Source organism: Tympanuchus pallidicinctus, unplaced genomic scaffold, assembly GCF_026119805.1.
Source record: "Tympanuchus pallidicinctus isolate F22 unplaced genomic scaffold, pur_lepc_1.0 scaffold2, whole genome shotgun sequence".
NCBI lineage: Eukaryota > Metazoa > Chordata > Aves > Galliformes > Phasianidae > Tympanuchus > Tympanuchus pallidicinctus.
Genome location: NW_026294721.1, coordinates 36,811,495 through 36,829,257, shown reverse-complemented (window position 1 = coordinate 36,829,257; position 17,763 = coordinate 36,811,495). Strand labels below are relative to the sequence as shown.

Below are 17,763 nucleotides of genomic sequence, written 5' to 3'. Positions count from 1 at the left end.
TGGCCACAGAATCTAGGAAATCTTTTGTAGTCCTTCTGTTTCTATCTGTTGGATAGAAAGCATACAAATCATAGGATAATGAGAATAAAAGGGATGTTATACCTTCTGTTTTTTTCTGTATGGCTATTTACACACACATATATATTCTGAATTGTGGCAGGGAGTGGGAAAATACATTTGTTGCGTAGGGCTTTTAGACTGAAAGATGAATTATGTCCTTAATGGGAGCTCCCTTGCTTTTCATTTATTGGATCTCAGTTCCTGGAAGGTGCGAGGTGTCTCTGGTGGAGTATCTATTTCCTTGGCAGAGTGCTAGAGGAATTTCAGACTGTTTCTAAGTTTACCTCTTGGAGCTTCCCATGGTACCCAGCTGCTCATGTTTCCCAAGAAAATCAGAAGATTGCATGCCTGCATTCTAGGGAGGCAGAGCAGTCAGACCTAAGAAGCAATGCTGTTGCCAAAGGTAGATCCCTCTGTGCATGGTTATTATTCCTTAAGGAAGAAGTAGAAAGGCTGGTAAAGAACTTAAAAGTTAAGCTTTAGGTTCTTAAAGGCAAGTTTTGCTAGTGCAAAAAAAGCCTAAAAGGAATCAGCAAGAAAAAACAAGAAATGACATAAATACAAGGAAGAATAGTGGCATGCAAACAATTACTTCTAGTTAAGGATTTATTTAAGAGGCATACTGAAGTAGAAATAGAAAATAGAACAGAAGATCAAGAAAATAGCAGTAATACAGACGTGACAGTGAAAGCTGTGTTGCCATGACAGATGGTGAACCTAAACAAATGACACAGTGGCCACCTTCTCTCTTTGATCTGCTCCCTTGATGAGCCCATCCAAGGGCAAGGGCAGAAGCCTAACCCAGCTGTACTGAAGAAGGCAGCTGGGGCTGCTTTAGTACACTGAACCAGCTCACTCAAGCTGCAGGGCAGTGAGGAAGGATATTTGGAGTTATTCAGTCCTAAACCATTCAATACAATTCTGATGTCAATAACAGCATATCTGCTAACTACTTTCTGTTTCAGTAAAAGCTTCCAGCAGTATATTTCAGGTGTAGCCCTGTTGTGTCTGCTGAATCACTGAGTGCATACACTGAGGAATTCATAGCACTGTTCAGAGCAGTGTGTCTCTCCAAGTAGCAGACAGTCACTGGTGTGGGCATACCTAGCACACTGGGAACAAACCAAAGGATCACATGAGGCAAGAACCTATAGATGGAGCTGCCCCTTACCTTCAGGGAGATGCTGTGAGTGACCAGATCAACATAACATCTGCTGTTGCAATGTTAACGTCAAAGGATATCATTTGAGTGCCCTCTTGCAGCTGAAAAGATTGATTGTTATGTCTGAAAATCACTTAAGAATTCTGGGTAACTGCATCTGATTATTACTCCTATGATAACAGATCTTGCTTAGAAAATTTTTTCATTTCCTCTCCTTTGTATTCAGAAACTCCTCAGTTTGTGCCATGATATTAAAAAAATCTCCCTGGTCTCTGGGGTTTTCTCCCTCTCCTTTCTTGTCTAGGCAAAACAACATAATGCAAATTTCTACTGCGACAAAGACATAGAAAACGCATCTGCATTTCCCTCTAAGTTCAAAACTTACACTCAGCATTTTTTACATTCATTGAGACAATGTCAGGCACCTCCCAGCTTTCCTGGCAGTAAGAAAAAGGTTTTAAGGTTTTCCAGGACAGCATCTTACAGTATGACAGAGACCAATACAGCAGGGAATCATGCCCAAAGGAACTGGTATGGCTGCAGTGCAGCAGAGAATGCCACAAGAGTGAGATGACAAAGATCCACTATCACAGAACTAAGGACCACAGCTAAAAAACCTCTAAAGTCAGTAAGAAACATCAGTGACACCAGCAACAGGTCTGTTTTGTACTGCTGAGGGACCCTGAGCTGACAGGTGCCATGTTTGTGGGACAAAATGAAGCTACCAAAAGTTTTCCCACAGGAGCATGCCTCTTGCTCCTTCACTGATTTCACAGAATCACAGAATCACAGAATTGTAGGGGTTGGAAGGGACCTCCAGAGATCATCGAGTCCAACCCCCCTGCCAAAGAGTAAGGTCTGCCAGCCATAACATAATGGTTCCCCCACTTTCCATCACTGGAGAAAGGAGTTATCCCAGCTCTGTTTGTGCTAACTGCTACAGAGAGAAGGGAGGAAAGACAGATGAAGGTAACAGCTATCATGGAGTGCAATGGAAGAGACAGGCAGGACCCTTGGACAGGGAAAATTTTTGGCAGAGGGAACCGAGAAGAAAACGAGAAGAAAACCCAACACTGTGGGTTGTGAAGATCCTAGCTTTTCTTCAAATCCATAGCCTGAAGAGTAAGAACATAAAGCAGCCTTACCCCATATGTCATGTTTCGGTACAAGAACTATGCAAGTTTAGGCCTTCAAAATACCTAGCAGTCTGCTTTGGGAGAAGCTGGTAAATACACAGAGAAGAGCTCATCTATTCCTCCTACCTGCAGAGCTGTGAATGCAGTCATCCTCATACAGCCTGCAGCACACATGGTGGCCTTCTCATGACTTGCCATACATATTTTACTTCACTGAATTGGGCAGCCAAGTTACACAATTCCACAGTCAAGCATCACTGCACAATCAGCACTGCCTCTTGTCAAGAGATGAGTTCGTAAGATTCACCCAGGAACTGTCTACATGCTGGAGAAAGGGGAAACTTTCCAGTGAATTACATCTACTCATTTTATGTTAGATGCACAGACACCAGGGTTGCAACAGTGCGTGTTTCAGTGCCTATACAAACACAGCAAAAGAGTGAGGACAGCATGTATGGGGTGCTAGCACAGAAGCACTGGTTTACATACTGAACTGAAATGCTATACTCTCTCTGTTTTTTAATGGGCCTGTAATCTCAAGATTCTTAGCACTTCCTACTTGAAATCACATTCAACATATTTCATGATATCTGGAGGACTTTGTCACGTCAATGATCTGCTGTGTCTGGTATGAGAGCATCCAAAATGCATGAGATGTCATGAGGAAGCTGGATTTCATTGCTTCCTCTTCATGGTGTGATGCCACGCAACCTGTCTGGTGCACATACCGCAGCCTCAGACCTCTTCTGATATTTCACTCAGGTGTGGGTCATTCAAAACCCCATGGAAGAAATATTTCAACATTCAGACTTTTTTTTAAGAGGAAGACCTTCCACACCTCAGTGGACATTGCATTCAAAGCGCACTGCCAAATATTATGTGATGTCCTTTCCAGAGTTAATTTTTAATTTCCTGACTTCTCTGCATGAGAAATTTTCAGATTGTCTTGGCAGTCACTTGACAGCATGTGCAGACCTAATTGCAGAAGTGAATGCAGTGTCAGCCCAAATGCAAACCTCCAGACTGAGTGATTTCTGCAGAATTAGTTAGTTTGCTAAATAAAGTTCCAGAAAACACTGCAGTCCAAGAAATGATCACAAATGTAAGGTAAAGGGCACAATCCTTACAAACCTTGCCCCAATCTGCCATGCACTAAGGGGACACAGGTGTCCTAAACACATCACTCAAAAACCCGATGATTTTCCATTTCATTTTTTAATGCTGCGGTTCCAAACCCACAGATGTTGTGCATGGCTATAAATCTTGGCACCCTCTCCATTATGGAAGAATTTCCCCTGGTATTCAGCGTTCCTTGTTTCACCTTAAGTCACCCTAATCATGCTGACATCTACTATCGATGATTATATTAGCCCTAAAAGATCCTTAAACAAATGAAAAGGACTGACTTCCACTCCTAAAGTTCTGCTTCCAATTTTCTAAAGGAAATTAAATAATGTATAAATCAAATGCTGGGCGCAAGCCCAGGCAGCTGAACATCGCTTTGTCCTTTCAAAGTGAAGAGGAAGTGTCTGCTACAGAAGGGACAAGCCAAGAGAAATAAAGTTTAACCTCAGCTCCATGTGAAAGTGATTTGGGATAATCGAGGGAATCTGCAAAGAGGTTAAAACTGGGACCACATAGTAACAGCGGAACGTTACACAATGATCAAAAATCTATCAGGGGCTGACCTTCACCGGGGGGAACTGTGTGGCCCTCACAGCTCATTATGCTGGAGTGGAGCGTGAAGGGCAGGAGGAAGAGCAGACGAGCAGGAAGGGGAAATCTATTTATAGCGTGTGCTTGTCATGTCAGGGTAATCTTACCATTTTTCTCAGGTTTGCTATATTCATAAATAAGTTCTGCCTGACAACTTTACAGCAAGGCGGCTATGCAGGAAACATTCACATTGCTTTCCAGTTCTTCTTTAGCTAATACACAGCGCTCAGACTGTTGAGGCCGCCACCAAGAGACTTCTTAATTTATGCACTATTGATGGACTACTGATGCTTCTCTATAAGATGGTATATATCTATAAGGGGAAAAAACACTAAAATTGTGCTATACATTTTCCTGGTATAATCTGCTAAGCAAGAGATGGCTGTAATTGCCACAAGGCATTTCATAAAACTATTGGAACATACGCAGTTTGTAATATGATTTCCATACTAAAAGAAGATTCTGATCAAGTTTACACGGTTTCAAGAAGACTTTGCACTGACATTTTTGCACACAGAAGATCAGCACTGGACTTCACAATTAGGGTCAACATAACCCTGTTCACATAACCCAGACTTTGATGGAGAGACAAAGACGTGACGTCCAGCTATTAACACTTCAACTATGTACATTTTTGCCCGTTTAGAAAATCTTCCTCTCCTCAATTTTAAAGGCTATAGAATATTTTAGATGCCATGCAAATGGCCCTTAAAAACAGTCTAATCCCTTCACTTCCTTCAGAAAGCAACAAAATTATTTTCAGCACTGTCACTTAGTTGTTTTGTCTGTCAAAACACTAACTGAGCAGCTGGCCAAGCATGGATAGCCACATAACAGCTACATGCACACAGCAAATTAACAAACATCCTGCTTAGCTGTTGCAAACAAGTCAGGAAATGCTTCACAGCTAAAAAAATAAACAGAATAAAAACAAATACCCCTCCCCAGAATATCTTCTTTTAGTTTTCCCTTTTAAAAAGTCGAGTTCATAGACATACTCCTACAGCATAGAATTATTTTATATTTAAAAAGCATAATGACTGTCACTTAAATCTCGGGATGCAAACTCATCTGAACATTAGCACAACTGATTCAGAAGAACTAACAGATTTACTGAGCCCGTAGACTTGTAATTTATCAACAATTATCCATACACTTTAGATACCTATAAAAGATTAGATCAGACTTCAGGAACACTTTATTAGCATAAAGAGGCAATTCCATCAACTGCTATGAGCACAGAGCTTCACCTATCCATCTATCCATCTTCCACACTACCTCTCTCTCAACAGAGCCTGTGCTAATGAAGTGTCAGCCTGTGCCAAGGCTGTTTAAAAGAGCAAAGCAAGCAAAGGAAGTAGGGTTTTAGTGGGACCACAAGGCTTTACACAAACACTGCTAGAATAAACGCCTCCGTAAAGACCTCCAAGTTTCTCATCACTTTGTCTCGGCAGGTTACCAAATCTTGAGAAGGAAAAAGAAAACAACAAAAAATAAAACCTTAAAGGAGGATGGAAAATGGTAGGAAGTTTTCACAGAATGTGGTTGTTTGCCATCCTTGAATTTAAACAAAACCAGGTGCACAATATGTTACTCACACATGAGAAGAGGAGAGCCAGCAAAGGAAGGAGATCTCTCTCTCTCTCTCTCTCTCTCTCTCTCTCTCTCTCTCTCTCCCTCTCTCTCTTTCCTCACTCCTTTCAAGAAAGCATCCCTGAAAGCACACAAGCATATGCTTCGGGCTCCACTGACGTCAGTAAACACCACTGAAGTAAAGCTTATGCTTACACACATTCCAAAACACATCTGCTGTGTATAATTGGAAGCTGAATGGAAGCTATAAATCAGAAACAGAATGTATTCAATCAACAAACAAGACATCTTTTGTCTTTAAGGTGATGGTACTCATTCCAAAATTTTGCACTCATTAGAATCCACTGTTAAAATGAGAGACAATTTCTAACACTGAATTCAATCAATTAATTTACAAATGCTAAAACATTTGCACTAATAACAGAAAGACATCACAATTAGCACCAATGTGTCACATTTCTTTGGTTCTTTGTAACTAAACCCCAGCATTAACATTAAATAGTTAAAATAGTTACAGATAGGTTACTGCATGCAAAGCACCTGACGGCAGTAATTGCATCCTGGGTTTTCCATATCTCTGATGTATTATGTATTTAACATAAAGATCTTCTACAAACTACTGTAATTCATTTTACTGAATTCTCTGTTCACAAGGTGCAAAACCATTTGCATTTCACATCTACACATGCTAAATATCTGACACAGGAAGCCTGGGGCTTGCTGAGAGCCGCAATGCACACAGGGCACAGGCAATGGTACCTAGCCCACCATGCGTTATTCTCTACATTAATGCAAAAAGGGCTTACACCTACTTCTTTAATCAGAAAAGTCTCCAGTAAAAGGAAAAGAGGAAGAAACACGAAGGTCTGGTACAAGGCTACCCATTCCTACTGATGTCAACTGGATAATCTGCTCCAGTTCATTAGATCCCATATGGTAACGTCTGTGCTGCGATAATCGTCTTCATACAGGTAGTTACTTTTCTTTAAAAACCTATCATCTGTCTACTGGCAATAACAAGGTTCACCATGGCCTGCAGTGACTTTGAGGTTATTACTATCTGTACAGTCATTCATTATTTAAGCACAGGACATTGCCTCTCATGTCTCGTAACACAGAGCAAAGACAACCTGACCTGAAGCTGAACGAGTGTTAATGCATACTTGAAACAGGCACAAAGCATTACAGTTCTCACTAGAAATACAGTTTGGTGCAAGCATGAAGGCACGCAGCCTGTAACACAGTTAGTTGCACGTGCTTTTATTTGAAAATAGAGATCTCCCAGAAATAGAGAACAAGCTTTGCTATGAGCTGTATCAGTTCCAATACGGGCAGTGGGCTGATGGTGGTTTCTATGGTGCTTGGTGTGGCCAGGGCTAGCCTTGCCTAAGCAAAAACCAGTCCTGAAATAACATACTGACTATAGAACTACTTTTTCAGAATGAAACAGTAGCTCCAAGATGGACAAAAGAAATGCAGATTGCAATATGCTTAACAAATAGAGAAAGTTACCATTCTCCTGTATTTTGCTTTGGGAGTTATTAGTACCTGGATATTCTCCATGGTTGAAAGTGCATTAATGATCTAAAAGACACACAGTAATTTATCCTGCAGATGACCTACATGCAGCAGCCATGTGTGTTTGTTTATGATCACTTCATCTGGCAAAGAGCATTTGACACAATGCAAAGCTGAGGTAGAAAAATGCCCTGTTCCTCAAGCCGACTAATTAAAGCTCTACTTAATTTGGAAAAGGGCACTTTGAAAATAAACAATAATTTTCAGCAGACTGTAAAAAAAATAGGCAACGAATGAATCTCATAAGGTAAGGCCTGAAAGCTATTACAAGCACCAAAGAAGGTGATTTTAATTCCCACAATACCACTGTGAGTGCGCACACAAGTGTGCCTCTGACATTGCAAACAGTACATTCATGTTTACACTTTATTACTAAAAGAGAAGCCTAAGTATGCGTTTTGTACTTGCAGAAGTTTTCCATTTGTTCTGCTTCAAGAGCAACAGAACTCCAATATCTGCAGAGATGATCAAAGCTTACGTTATAATTTCTATGAATCACACAAACAGTAAGTGATGGCTGAGCTGAAATAGTACCCACCATTCATGTGTTAGGCATCAAACTATGGCTTGCATCTAAAGTCAACACTGTCAGTTGTCACCCTCTGCATTTTACTAACAACCGATAAAACAAGAAGGAAATCCCATTTTCCCCAGGTGACATGGGTGGAAAGAGCAGCCAGGCCCAGGGCAGCCAAGCCTTGCCTCCCCACCAAAGGCAACTGGGGCTTCAGTGCCCCTCAGCTCCCACCAAAGCCATCCCATGGCCTTGAGTCACTTCAGCAAGGCCTCATCTACACAGGATGTTATTCTGGAACAGCAACCGCATTTAAATTCACTCCCTATCTCATTCCAGGACAACTTCCTCACGTTGACGTGCCCTCAGAAGTACAAGAAAGAGCATTCGTCTGTGGCTGCATTTAGCCCGAGGCTGAAGTCTCATGAGGTAACAGAGAATAGAGATCTGGCTTTATCTTATAAACGGTGTGAAAATATATCACCACCCTTTGGAATGAAACCAACATTTTCTCTCTAATCTCCCAACCGTTTCCCACAGAAAGCGTGTACTTTCTCCAGCCCAGGAAAGAAGGCAAGGACGTTAGGAAAATCAGAGGGATTGCAGAGCACAGAAAGCCTGCGTCAGCTGCGTACAAAGAGCACATTTCCCAACCCAAGCCACTGGAGCTATGAAATGGTCTCTGTCACTGACTGGGAAACTACCAGGATGGCCAAGAGAAAAGCAGTGTAAACTGTACTGAGAAACAATACTGCAGAGCTTTGGGACTGGCTCCCCAGATGGAATTAAAGGTAAGCCAGATAATACAGATAAGCATGGAGCAAAGTACGTGGGTAGAGATTGAAGCTTTTCATGTATATTGAAATGACAATGTCAAATTACAGTTTTTTGTGGCAAATACAACTGCCACCCTCCCACGCACACAGCCGGTGTACAAAGTTTGTAACTCAGGAGTTCTCGTGTGCTCCTTAACTCTCACAGGAAATACATTTTTGCTGTCCTGGCAGGTCAGACCGCTAACCGTATCCCTCAGAGATCATCTGCCCACTTCCCCTCTTCCCTGCACAAGGCAGCAAAGAGGCTCAGGTTTCCCAACACAAAAGGAGAACTCAGATAGGGACACCACAGCAGACATATACATCCTGCAGTACAGCCGGGCAAAGTTGTAACTTGTAATGGCAACAGGAACACAGAGATGCCAAATAGAAAACACGAATTAACTAAAAGCTTTAAGGAGAAGGCCGTGCAGGTTGAAATCCACAGAGAAGTGCCAGCATCTGCTGCAGCATCAAGCACGTGTGAGCAAATGTCACAGAGGCTGCCAGTCTCCTTTGCACTTCCCCCATTAAACCTTTTCAAATAAGGATTCTAATTTTTTTTTTTCTTTTTTTTTTGAGTGTGTGTTCCCGGGTCCACGAAACATGCTCGTTCCCTTGGAAGAATTCTTTCTCTTTTCCTTTTCCTTTTCGTTCTGTTTCTTTCCTCCTGAGAGACGAGTTACAACTTCAAACCATGTTGGGCTGCAACTTCAGTGCTGCAGAATCCCCGCTCACCCGTACTTCTCTTTCCTCAATTCCTCTCTATCTGATTTACTGTTTACTTGGAGAACATATGGGAAACATGCACAGAAAGCATGTATCCGGGTTCATGTTCAGAATAAATACTTTTTATGACTATTCCTGTGACCTGCAGCAATAGACTAGATTAGTCACCCACAACTATGTATAATCATACAACCATTTAAATATGTTTTCAAAACAGAATATGTTTTAAGGTACAGATCAACCTCTATAGGCTCTCTAACACCTATTTCCTACAACTTCACCATTTCCACCTGAGATAAAAAGCATTATCTTCGAAGTGTGGAGTTCTCCCTCAAACATACAGTGAAGGAATAGAAATAAACTTGAAATTATTAGTGCTATCCAGTCTACTCAGCTTTCTTAAGGAAAGGATGATGAAGAATTGCAATAGATAAATATCTGAAAACTGATGCAGAGGCTGAAGTAAATGTGTGATTTCTCAACATGCGCAAAGTAACTTTTTTCACAAAAGTAACTTCCAAAGCAGAATATGTAATTTAATCTAAAGGCAAATAAACTAAAGGCTCAAATATAACCTCACCCATTATACTTAGCAATGGAATTAAAAAGAAATCTTAACAAAGCCATTTTGAATTGAAACACGTTAAATCTTTTCAAGTCAAAACATTCTGAATTTTTCTAGGGTAAAAAAAAAAAAAAAAAGTTAAGGACAAAAAACCTGATTTCCTAATTTAGTTCTGTATTTGTAACAAAACAGCTAGGTCCTGCTTTACTGTGGTTTACTTCGGGTTTTTCTTCTCCTCTCTACTATCATTCACCTTGGATTGCAGAAAAATCTGATGTATCTCTTTTGTTGTAGAAAATGGTCTTGATAATCTTTTAAGGGCTGTTGCATATATAGCTACCAGCAGTGAATGCTGCATGCAGCTTTCCTCCTCGTCTCTTCACCATCCACCACGCAGAAGCCAGAAGTCACCTGCTGCAGGAGAGCTACAGAACATCTCTTCAGCCAAACTGCCTGATTGTTTCTGATCTCACGGCTTAAGCAAGCTACACAGACATTTTCCTTTTGTCACAATCCAGTCATATCCAAAAGACGAAAAATAGAGAGATTTCATAAGGCTACTTGGCTTTTACAGCTGTTTTTTTGTATGAAACAGACATCGGGTGTTATTTCTATAGCTCAAGTGCTGCAGTAAATCTCTAAAAATGAAAGCGGTTTTGTTTTCTTACTTTTTAAGAAATGCTTCTCCCATGTGTTTCTGAGAGGGTTTCTGAGGCACTCTACAGTCTTTCTGTCTCACCACAACAGTGCAGTTCAGAAAAATACTTGAGCAAAAGCACACTTAAGACTCCATTTATTCCTACCCAGTGTAAAGGATTTTGAATCAAGAGGAACTTCAAGCACACAGCTTTCCTGAACTGAGGTCTCTCAGCAGGTTAGCAGTCAGGCACAAGCGGACTCGTGGTACTGACCACACTGCTGAAAAAGTCACGCTGTTCTTGGAAGAGTGGTTGATTGATCTCTGCTGGCCAGCCAGTTCCTTCACCAGCTTCATCCGCACTCAGAAAATGCAGTCTCTGGAAAATTATTTGAAATAACAGATTTCCCTTCAGCAGGCTTGCTTGTTGTTCTGCTTATTTGGGGAGCAGAAGGCTGCTGTGAGGAGAGTCATTATTTGCTGAAATGCGAAAAATTCATTTTCACATGTAATTACTTCTATTAATATGTATCATTTTACATACATAGTTCATCTACATACGGAATCTATTATTATTGAGGAAATGACTTTTTAATGGGGGTGACTGAACAATACTTGAGAGAAAATGTTCAAACCAATGTTAATTTGCAGCAAGAAGTTTGGATTTCATACCCCAGACCAGCCCAATCATCCTATGCTTACACCTTGAGAACAGAATTCAACTTGTATGGCTTTTCCAGGCTCTGCAAACTTCCTAAGCCTAAATTTAAACTCTGCCTCTGTCAAAGAGCTTTAAAAGTTAGAAACTGTTTCAGCTCTACAGAAGAATGAAGAGGTAGCTCACTGTATTTCTGCATTCTATCCATGGAAGTATTTTTATTCTCCCCATTTTCTTACAGAGCCTGTGACTGCCCTCCTCTCCTAGCCTCAAACTCATACAAAAAAAAAAAAAAAAAGAGAGAGAGAGAAAGAAGAATTAGGTAATACAGTTACTTCTGTATAAACGTAGTTAATTATATTCTCAATTGCTAAATTGCTAAATTGTTTGTTTTCTCCCTCCCTGCATGCTGGGGTTAATTAAGCTCCTTAAATGCTGCATATGAATTAAGAAGGAACAAACAACCAAAATAATACTGGCTGTTCTCCTATGAAAAAAATCTGGTGGTAAAATGTCTTGGCAGGCTATACATTAGTAGAAAAATACTGCTGAATTTTCAATGGTAAAAATAAAGTGACTAAAAACTTTTTGCCATCAAAAGGAGAGACTTTCAAGAAAGTGCACTCATGGTAGGAGAGAGCTAGTTTCTTTCAGAAATCACAAAAAAACCCAGGGATGAATTATTACTATCAAATACAAGCCTCAAAATAGAATCTCTGTTATCGTAATGCAAATATGAACGCATATTTGCTATTCCTGCAAAATGTTATCATTACTGTTCCAACTTGCAGGGGACAACCTGTTCCGTGCAGATCCTGACTGACTAGAACTGGACTAGGTTCACCATTTTCACACCAATAACGTTGTTTTGCTCACCTTCAGAAAGCACAGCAGGTAATGCTTATCAGATGATTCTGCAAGGATCTGCTCTGGCTCTGCTGGAAAAGTCTCAGGAGCCCCAGCACTACGAGGGGAGCAGAGCAGCTCCTACAGTCCCCAGTGCTGTCACTGGTCCCAGCACCTTATCTTGCCCTCACTGTTTGCCCTTGGACAGACAGCAGTTTTATGCACTTTTTTGCAGGCTGAACTGATACATTACTCTCTTTTTTTTTTTCTTCTCCTCACTTATTTATTTATTCATGGTCTCTCTGAATCTCCAGCTATTTTCCTTGTCACAAATGTCCCTTTATACTAATTACAATTTCCTGGAAGAGGAATATTTGCTTCTAATAATCCCTTGACTTCTCTCATTAATCACGTTATTCTTTTCTTTATTTTTGCTTTAGTCCACACAAACTTCTTCAGTATCCTCTGCTTTATTCAAATAAAGCATGGCAGATCTGCCTTGTCTCTATTCTTTTTTTCTTTTTTAATTTTAGCAACTTTCTAGGCTTCCTTGCTGCATTTTCCAGGTGCCTCTTTCAATGACATGGTATCAAAAAGGCAGTGAAACCGATACCAGTCCATTCTGGTTTGATGCAAGTTACTGGTAATATTCCATAGTAGCCAAGTGCTGAAACAGATGTGTGTACTGCCAAAGACATAATTTGTGGTAACATCCCAATGGTATTTTTGAAGGTATGTCCTGATTTTAAATCTGCACACTGCAAAATCAGTCCAATAGCAAGAAATAAGGCAAATGGACTAGAAAATTATCCTTAGTTCTTACAGCTGATATACCTCCTAACAAGGAGGGCTCAAAACCACAAATCCGAACTAAAATAGCTCATGTATAGGAAGAGGACTGGATCATCATGTTTGTCACTCTCTGCTTAGCTTTCTTTGGAGTGAAAACTGGCAGATGATCTGTCCAAAAGAACCTGGCAGTATTTGGAATTAGGGAGGACAATGCAGGCATTTCTCCCGTTACATAAGTGGCCCATAGATGCTACCATATACAGTGTTGAATGCCTTCTAAGCCTTGTGTAACAACAGATTTTAAATATAAATCAGAACACCAGCACCACTTCAGGCTTTGAAATACAGTTTACCTCTTACCAAATATGATGTGTCAAATTAATCATGAAATTCACAAGAAAAAAGAAACCTCTTAGATGATCCAAGCATCTCCCTGCAAGTCCAGGACTGTTGCCAATGAAATGCAGGATTGGCAGAAGAGAGATTTATTGCCACAGTTTCTTAACTCTGTATTTCGTACTTTAGTAAGCCATCCTATCCTGCTTCACATGGTGCGTTTAACAAGTAGTCAAAAGTAATTTAAGAAGTAAAATGCACTTGTCATCACAATATGCAGTGCTGAGCACTGCTTATTTCCTGTAAGACTTTGTTAAAAAATAAATTGACTGCAGGCAGTCTACAGGTTTGGCATTTCCTCTGAAGGCCAGCATTCACCAAGGGTGCACCTACACCAAAGCTATAACTGAAACAATCCAGACCATACTGTTAGAACTGCATGCAGCCAGCAGCTCGCCTGATTTTCCACCACTTGGCTGAGCCAGTGGCCCATTCCTTTCCTGCATCCTCTGAGCAGAGTCCTACATGTGAAATTGGTTTCATTCACATTGCATACCTGCATTACTCTTATGTATGTGTTGCACTAGGGAAGAGATTTGCTGCATAATTGCTAACTGCTAATTAAAAATCACATTAGTAAGAATGTACTGGATGGCAGGAGTGGCAACTCAAAAGAGCTTGCTGCTTCAGAAAGATATGAAGAGAGCAGCAGGCTTACAGTAGTACTGAGGCCAAGCTGAGTTGTGCTCGATTCCAAAACACTTCCCAAAACAAAAGAGATTCATCTGGCCCCTACTTCTCACTGACACATATAGTCATGTCTTGAATGAGAAATCCACAAAAAGACACCCTGAAAGACCTGGCACTTATTGTACATTTACAGTGACACAGTTGGGCACAAAATGAAGCAAGGAACATGGCTACTCTTTGGTATAACTGAAATGCAAGAGGCTTTCTTGATCACGGAGAAATCATTTTGCCATATGAAAAGGTAATCGCACAGAGTGAGCAGGGCAGTTTGTGCATTAGTTGGCTCAACAGAAGTGAACTGCTGGGAAACGGGGCATAAAAGTGGCAGCACTACAACATCCCTTCAAAAATACATCTTACCTTGAAAATTGAAAAAGAAAGCTTGATACTCACATTCTCTGTTATTCCTGCTGACTAGTTAACAGTATACATTAAATTAGAAGACATTTTAATCTTTAGGAATTAAATAAATAATACTTGGATTTAGCAAGCTTAAACATGTACTTGATTTTAAGTGCATTAAATAATTCCATTGGTTATAGAGAATTTTTTATGCACATGAAAATGTTTGAAATGCTGTAGGGTAATAATCCAAACTTTCACTAGGCCAGAAATGAGTCGGTATTAACATTCTGGCTTTGGTTGAAGTGATAAAGGTGATGAAATTCAGCTGAAGAGTTAAACGCAGACCTGAAACCCTCTCAAAACTTGAAACTGGGTCAGACCGATTTTTAATTAGCAGTTAGCAATTATGCAGCAAATCTCTTCCCTAGTGCAACACATACATAAAAGTAATGCAGGTATGCAAGAGGATACATCAGTTCCTTGGTGGAAGAGTACATTTTGGAGGACTGTGGCATCCCTGTGCACTTCCATGACCAAGAACAGCAGCAAAATGCTGTCACAAATGGAACATTAAGGCTTCAAATAGCTAACGAGAGATCTTTTTTGTTTATGTTTGTGATTAATTCCTTCTTCTCTATGTTTCATGTACAAACCAGACAGCTTGGAACAGAAACCTGACAAGCTATTTATGAAATCTGTCGCACATGCAGAATTGAAGGAAGCTGACTGCTGCAGTAAATATACAGTCGGCTGGAACACATATAATGAAAACATTTTTGGGTTTGAAATAGCCTCAAAATGCAGCACGCCTCCAACATGACCTGGCTGGATGAGCAGTTTGTAGCTTTTTCTCCTTCCTCTTTAACAGTAAATTCACTGACCGAGCTAAGGGATGTTCAGTAAAGAGGAAGGGCTAGTAGACTCACCTCCAACAGTGCAAAGATAGACTGTGTACAATCAAGTACTAAGGCATTTATAGCACAATATGTAATGCACTGCCTGTTGCCATCCAAAGGTGTAGTTCTGGAAAATCCTTAGTCTTAGTGAAATAAATATGTGGTAAAAGACCCTACTATGCCTTCTTAAGTAGGAAAAGAGACGCAAATATATACACACAAAAACGATAATGCAAGTAAGACGCAAAACCCAAATGAACAGTTATTATGTGAGCAGCTCAACTGAATGAAATGAAAATGTCCTAGTGATAATATGAACAATTTTTTAAAGCTTCTAGCAAAAGTTGAATTTTTCCGTCACTTACGAGAGATTTGGGCTGAGTATATTATCCTGATAGCACTAATGTTTATCAATACATAATAGCCATCTTTTGCTATTGTTTGAAGTAAGGGAAGTAATTAAAGTAGTCATAAGCATTCTGATACAACCTGGTTGTTTCCTGTCGGTGTATGTAATGAAATGCCCCTCCCAGCACCACGCTCGCTGTTCATTAACTCTCCGCAATAAACATCATGCTTCCATATCACACATCTGAAAGCACTCCTCAACTGTGAGGTTGGGCAACAGCACTACGCTATGCAAAACCAGCCAAGTCCAGTCAGGAAACAGATTAATTTGAAACCCTTAATTAATGACTGAACATTTACACAGTCAAGATTTATGAGTTACAAGGAAGTAAGTCCAAAACATAACACTCCCTCCTGCATGCAAGCTTTCTTTTTAATAGTAAACAATTAGCCTAGGGTAAGACAGCGTCTAAATTCTCAAGTTCATTTTCTTCCTCCAGCTTCCAAGCATTTGCAAAAGATAAACTGATTCTGTGCTTGTTTGGGGGGAGGCCTTTTTTTTTTTTCACTAGTCTTACATAAATATAATTACTAATAAACAAGTGTTAATTAATGCAAAACACCGATTTATTTTTTTTTTTCCAAATAAAGAAATCAGTAGTTTCAGACTGTTATTTTAAATAACCTAAGTAACACCATGTTTAGTAACAGCGGACAACAAAAATGAGGAATAAACTTTCAGTTTTGAACATTCTGGTTATATTCCATTTTGGATCATAATCATAGCAGCACTTTCTTCGGAAGAGAACTGACACCTTATTATGAGGAGTGCTTACTGTTTGAATATTAGGACTGCCAGCTCTTGTGAATCCCTCAGGCCTTATTCTAGAAAAGTCAAAATCAGGAAAAGTTTTGCTCTCTTGTTTATGCTAAATTAGTGAATACATTTTTTTGCCTGCAAATTCTGTTTTGCCAATAAATGAGTGTGGTTTGTTCTTCCACCCAGATCATACAACACGTAAATAAGCAAAAGTGATCACAGGAATGGCAATATCCCAATATCCTGCAATATCAGAGAGCAATCTGAGTATGTGATGGGCCACAGACAAGTTACATGCTCCCCCAGCAAGAGGATTCCTCAAAACACCTTTCTGCATGTAAACAGTCACATCTGCGAATGCAGAAGTAACCAGGAACACAAGCAGAACACAGGTTTGTGTTTTTTATTATTTCCCTTCCTGTGGCAGCGTGCCAATGCTGAACATGTAGTGCACACTGTGAACCCCAAACCTATACAGCAAGGCTCGCTCCCATGTGCTCTGGGCATTGGCACAAATTGCTGGGTAGGCAATTTCACCTGTGCAAAACAGAACAAGCTACCTCAGAGGTGACAGAGTGAGTCACTGTCCCTGCTGTCCCGTGAAACACGTAGATTTTGCACTGAAGGACATGGTTAGTGGGCATGCTGTGGATGGATTGATGGTTGGACTACATAATCCCAGGTTTTTTTCCAACTTTAATTATTCTATGACTCCATGAAAATGCTTTGTGACTGTTATGAGAAAAATCTCCCACAACCTGCCTCCTGGCTGCTTCTGTTTGGTCCTTCCTCCTCGGCTGAGCAAAGAAAACCAGTCCTTGCATGCGACAGCGGCTGCTGGAGAGAAATCAGGTTCTCTTGACACAGACTTACTTGGAAACATGCATTGCAAATACTGGCAGCCTAGGTGCTGTGTACATCATTTTTTCCCCCTTCTTCATCAGTTTCTCATCAAACAGGAGCTCACTGGGAACAGTTCCGCAAAAAGACAAAGCTGATTTATCCCAGCATAAAGCAAAGAAAGACAAAAACATACAGGACAAAACAGAAGACAGATTGCTACTTTCCCGCTCCCTTCCACCCAATGCAATGCTTCACTATGCAATGTAAGTAAAATAGTTATCATTTAGTTTTATAATAAATTTATTATTGGAAATGAAGTGTGAAGCTAATCTCTGTTTGATGACAATTACCCTCAAATAATAACACCCGCTTCTCCAAAAAAGAAAATCAAACAAATCCAAAGCAGCTCTTTTAAATAGAGCAAAATACTCTTAGTTCTCTTCCCTTACAATGGGGATGTCAAGACCAATTAACTAGCACAGCCATCTGCAGTTTCGCTCTGTTTTCTTCCATTGCAAGTGGACAGCCCAGCTCCCATGGCTCTCTTCTACACACTCAGTGTCAGAGAAAGTCTGAGTTGTTTTCCACCTGAGGCTCCTTGATGTCTTTGATACTCAAAGCCAG

General features: G+C 40.3%; 1 protein-coding gene and 1 long non-coding RNA gene across 5 annotated transcripts in view; one reads left to right on the top strand and one right to left on the bottom strand.

Moving 5' to 3' along the window:
- SPATA5 (spermatogenesis associated 5) overlaps positions 1-17,763 on the bottom strand; it is a 179,952-nt gene that overhangs the window by 7,969 nt on the left and 154,220 nt on the right. Inside the window, exon 16 of one of the 4 annotated variants that reach the window (XM_052682666.1) lies at positions 2,534-2,776. The exons of 2 other annotated variants lie outside the window; for them this stretch is intronic. In XM_052682666.1, the coding sequence (XP_052538626.1) occupies positions 2,732-2,776 (45 nt within the window). In that variant the 3' untranslated portion in view covers positions 2,534-2,731. Of the gene's footprint in view, positions 1-2,533; positions 2,777-10,680; positions 10,885-17,763 lie in introns of those variants that run through there. One more of the 4 variants, XM_052682665.1, reaches the window with a different exon arrangement.
- LOC128080449 (uncharacterized) lies at positions 8,103-10,703 on the top strand. Its single transcript, XR_008206684.1, has 3 exons — positions 8,103-8,188; positions 8,300-8,550; positions 10,163-10,703. It is a non-coding gene; the product is annotated as an uncharacterized LOC128080449 (long non-coding RNA).